This window comes from Eutrigla gurnardus (genome assembly GCF_963514095.1).
Source record: "Eutrigla gurnardus genome assembly, chromosome: 3".
In the NCBI taxonomy this organism is placed as follows: domain Eukaryota; kingdom Metazoa; phylum Chordata; class Actinopteri; order Perciformes; family Triglidae; genus Eutrigla; species Eutrigla gurnardus.
In genome coordinates this window covers 27,675,044-27,679,688 of record NC_139917.1, presented here as the reverse complement: position 1 = coordinate 27,679,688, position 4,645 = coordinate 27,675,044, and the positions used below count along the sequence as shown (strand labels likewise).

The following is a 4,645-nucleotide window of genomic DNA, read 5'->3' as shown; positions in this document are numbered from 1 at the left end:
GTTCCAGCATCACGGACGCGTCGCTCTGTGACTCCAGCGAGGTGATGAGAGGGTGAACTCCTGAATGATGACATCATGAACCTCGACTACATTCACGGCGGAAAAAATGAAGGCCGTCAGATAATCACACGTTGGTGTCGGTGATGTTAGCCTATCCAGGAATCACTTCCTACGTCGACTCCAAGAGAACATGGAGGAGTTCTAACACTTTTTACAAACTACACACACACACACACACACATACACGAGGTACGACGAGTACCACAGTCTTAATCTGTGACTTTATATATTGCAGTAACGTTGATATATTTGTATAAAAAGTGACGTTGCAGTTTTAAACCGGATGGATGAGATCTACATCTTCATCATGCAGAGCCAAATTAACTTCTTCTACGTTCTCTGCTGGGTCAAAGGCCACGGAGAAGTCTCTGAGGGATCAAGCAGCAGGAGGCGAGGAGGGAAACCGGAGACAACTAAACAGCAGCAAGATCAGGTACAACATCCTGTAACCCTGAATGACACGGACACTGTGGGAGCTGAGGAGCAGCATCGTCATCGTCAGTCGTTCAACATACAGCAAAGGGACGGCTCAGCAGGCAAACAGGCTCCAGTTCGCCATTTGTCAGTTTAGCTAACTCTAAAATAAAAAAGGGGGACGTTGTGAAAACACGTTCACTGCTTCTTGTTCTTAAAGCTGATACAGGATCAGCCGCTGCTTTGAGACGTGTTTCCTGTCACGATGATGAGTTGAGAAGGATTAACTGTATCATTTCCAGGTGGGTTTAGCTCCTCTGCCGGCCGTCGCCGCGTCTCTCGTGTGCAGCGACTTCTCAGAGAAGCTGCTCGTCTTACGCACGTCGTCACGTGGCGGCAGCGGCGGTGGCAGCAGCGGCGGTGGCGTCTCGCTGCGGTAGGCACCGCGACTGCTCGCCTTCACGCTTTGCACCCGTCGCAGGCTCGTCCCTTGACGTCGCTCCTCACCGGCGGGCGACGCGCTCGTCAGCCTGTTCTGCTTCACCGGGGTTTGCCGAGCCAGAAGCGAGGGGCTGCGTGACGGCGTGGAGGGGACGGACGGCGGCGCAAGCTCCTTCTTGGTCCTGGAGGTGGACGCCACGGTGTTGCGGGCGAACCCGGGGACGTCGAAGGCGGTCTTGGTGCTGACCGTGTGACAGCTGCTGTTCTCGGAGGACGCTCCGCCGGGAACGGCGGTGGCAGCGGCGGCGGCGGCGGCCTGAGCCAGCGCCCGCATGGTGGAGCGGCACATCTTCTCCTCGGGCGGCGGCTTGAGGATGTTCCTCAGCGGCTTGGCGCTCGGCTTGTGGATGGAAGCCTTCCTCTGGGCGTTGGACTCCTCCGGAGGCAGACTGGAGTGTCGGGGAGGCCTCGTGATCTTCTCGCTCCTCCCTCTCGCCGGCGTGCTCTGGTCACGAAGAGGCCGGCGTGACTCTCCGCCATCTTGCCCCGAAGGCCTCTCTGTGGTCTTGCTGCTTCCTGTCCTCGTGAGCTTGCTGATGGGCACGACCTTCCTCATGCCCTGGTTCTCGTTGCTGGTCAGCATCCGCACGACGCGCCCTCCTCCTCCTCCTCCTCCCTTCGTCGCCCGCTTGGCTTTGCTCTTCGTGTGCGGCGGTTTCCCGCTGCTTCGCTGCTCGCCGCCTTGTTTCCCCTCGGCGGTGTCGCAGCTCTCGGTGTCCCACTCCTCCGTGGTGGCAGACGGGGTCACGGAGGTCGCGTCCACCGATTTCAGTGCTGAGAGTTCATTGGTGGAAACAGACTGGTCGTTGGGTGACATGGACCCCAAATTAGAGGAGAGGGGGCTCGGATCCTGATCCTGATCGGACCTCCTGCAGTCCGCCGCTATGAAATGAAGCCCCTCCTTCGTCAGAGGAGAGACTTCAACCTCGGAGTAATCGGAGGTGACGGAGCAGTCCGTCTCTGTGCAGTCCAGTATGTAAAACATGGGCTTCTTATTGGACGCGGAGGTGTCTAGTGGGAGGGGCGTGTCACACGTGGTCGATGAAAACGTGTCTTCTTCTTCTTTCTCTCTCTCCGGAGAGACGGCGGCTTGCGGGGGAGGATCTACTTTCTCTCGCCAGGCTGCCTTGGGCTCTCCTCTTTCTAGAACGGGCTCATGCAGGAGGAGGTCCAGACTAATCGGCTGTCTCTCCTTTTCCACCTCCGTCCCCACCACGTCCCCCTGGTTGACAAAGGGATTGCTGTTATTGTTGGGACTCGGCAGGTCGAAGGCTTGAGGGCCTCGGACCAGCGTGTGCTTCTCCACGCTGACGTTCATGTGGCTGCTGAGCGGCGGGGTGGGAAGGTGGCCGGGCCTCTGAAAGACGCAGAAGGGCCGCGGCGGAGCGCCGCCCTCCGACCCCGAGGAGTAGTTGTTGTTGCTGTACGGCTCGTTGTCGTCCAGCCCGGAGGAGGAGAACCTGGCCAGCGGGCTGATGGGCTCCGTGTCGGCGTGCGGGGACGTCGCCTGTCTGTCGCCGCCCAGCTCACGGTTGTCGTCCTGCGCCGACATCCAGGGCGCCGTCCGGCGCTGAGCGGCGCGGCTCGACCGAGGCAGGCTGTTGAACTTGGAGTAGTCGGCCGGGTTGCCGGAGCCTCCGAACAGCTCCAGGTAGCCTTGGAGCTCTCTGTCCGCGATGGAGGTCATGGTGTGGCGGTGGCGGCGGGCGCTGGCCGAGCGCCCCAGCGGGCTCTGAGGACTCTGGGAGCGCTGCTGGAAGAAGTCCAGCAGGCCCTCCTTGGTGAGCATCTCCACGTCGTTCTCGCTGCTGCTGCGCCCGAATCCGCCGCTCTGGTCCGACCAGGCGGAGCGCTTCTCCTCCAGCTCCCGCAGACGCCGCTGTCGGGCCGCTTCCTTCAGCTCACGGTCCGTGTTGTCCTGGGCAACGAGGAAGACAAATAGATTAGAATATTAAAGCAGCTTCAAGCTTCATTTAACCTCTGAGGTCACTCATATTAACAGAACATTTCATCGTGTTCACTAAACGTGCTCTCCTATTTCTGTTGTTGTCCAACAACGGAAAATGTTACGAATTTATGTGATCAAATTCCCCCCAATAATTAGACATTTTAGAGAATATGTTACATTATATATTCATTATCACACGTATAAACGATAATTTAAGTGTTCGCTGTGGGAAAATTGGTTTTCGTTTGACTGAAAGAAGGCAAAATATTATCGTCTTCCTACTTCAGTGGTTTGGTTTCAAAGCACAGTTTGGAAAAATCAAACCGGTCCATTGAAAAAATCATCCATAACTGCATAAGAAAAGGACTTCAGCTCGACGTTGGATGAGCGAGTCCTTCCGTGTCTCATGTTTTACGTGGATGTGACCCAATTTCAAGTAAAGAAAGTTGACATTGCGTACACAGCGATGGACGTTTAGGTAACAATTTCCCTTTTCCTTATTTTTCTTTCGTTAAGTTTGTTGTCTTGTTACGTTTGGATTTCTTCTTTTCAGCGAAGACGATGTTTTGATCGCCATCAACTATGAAAGCTGTAAACTCAACACTGACCTTCACAGCTTTCTTGAACTTGAGGCAGAAGTCCTGAAAGATGCGGAAGCACTCGTCCAGCTTGAAGGTGTCCTTGTCTTCACAGAAGAAGTCGATGAGAGCGTTGCCCTCCTTCCGCAGGTCCAGCCTGCGTCTCTTCAGGTCCTGCAGAGTCCGAGCTGAACTCTGACACATCGGGCACATTCTCATCGTTAACATGGGTGTCATGAACCATCAGCGATGCCATTAAATATCACGTAACTGCTGCTTCACCTGCAGGAAGGGCTCCAGCTGCTGCAGCAGCTCCGGGTCTCCTTGAACCTTCTCCTCCAGGGATTTAGTCCGAACATACAAGGAGGAAAACTCCACCTCGACGTTCTCCACGGAGATTCTACGTGAAAACATCACAGCAGAGAGAATTCAGATCAGATCGTAACGCGGCGAGCGTGAAATGTGATGCAGGACCAGCAGTACTGCAAGGTAAGCCCAGTTTTTCAACAATGCATCAAACCAATTTAAGTGTGTTGTTTGGCGGGAAATATTCTCAACCTCACAGTCAAGAAAGCTGCAGGTCTGCTGCAAATCTAACAGACTTGTCTGTTTTCCGCTGCCTTTCAGTCAACAATACATTCATGAATCGCCTATACTCTTGTTTTCATCTTGTATTTTTATTGTATTTGCTTGTTCCCCTCCAATGCTTGTAATGTTTTATGTAAAGCACTTTGAATGACCTTGTTGTTGAAAGGAGATACAAATAAAACGGCCTTGCCTATCATTACATTTCCAACCGCTCACCTGGCTGCACTCTGGACGTCCTGAAGCTTCTCTGGAAACTTGAGCAGCTTCTCGTCCTTTTTCTTTGCCTCCTGCATGGAGAGAGAGAGAGAGAGAGAGAGAGAGAGAGAGAGAGAGAGAGATAGAGATAGAGAGAGAGAGAGAGAGAGAGAGAGAGACGTCACATGATGATGATGAAGAAGAAGCGTCGTCGCAGGGTGAAGGTAGTGCCGCTACCGTCTATTATGCGTCTCACTCTCATTTGTTTTGTGTGATTTAGCTGCTTTTACAATATGAAATATCAATCTAGTTATCATAGACTTACATGATATTACTCCTATAGTAGAGCACATTACTTAAA

At 53.5% G+C, this 4,645-nt stretch overlaps 1 protein-coding gene across 1 annotated transcript in view; it reads right to left on the bottom strand.

Annotated features, from left to right (window-relative positions):
• Window positions 1-4,645, bottom strand: part of fhdc1 (FH2 domain containing 1) — a 14,910-nt gene continuing 10,265 nt past the window's right edge. The window contains 4 exon segments of the mRNA XM_084006593.1: window positions 1-2,893; window positions 3,532-3,696; window positions 3,784-3,901; window positions 4,306-4,376. Coding sequence (XP_083862719.1) covers window positions 767-2,893; window positions 3,532-3,696; window positions 3,784-3,901; window positions 4,306-4,376 — 2,481 coding nt within the window. The 3' untranslated portion in view covers window positions 1-766.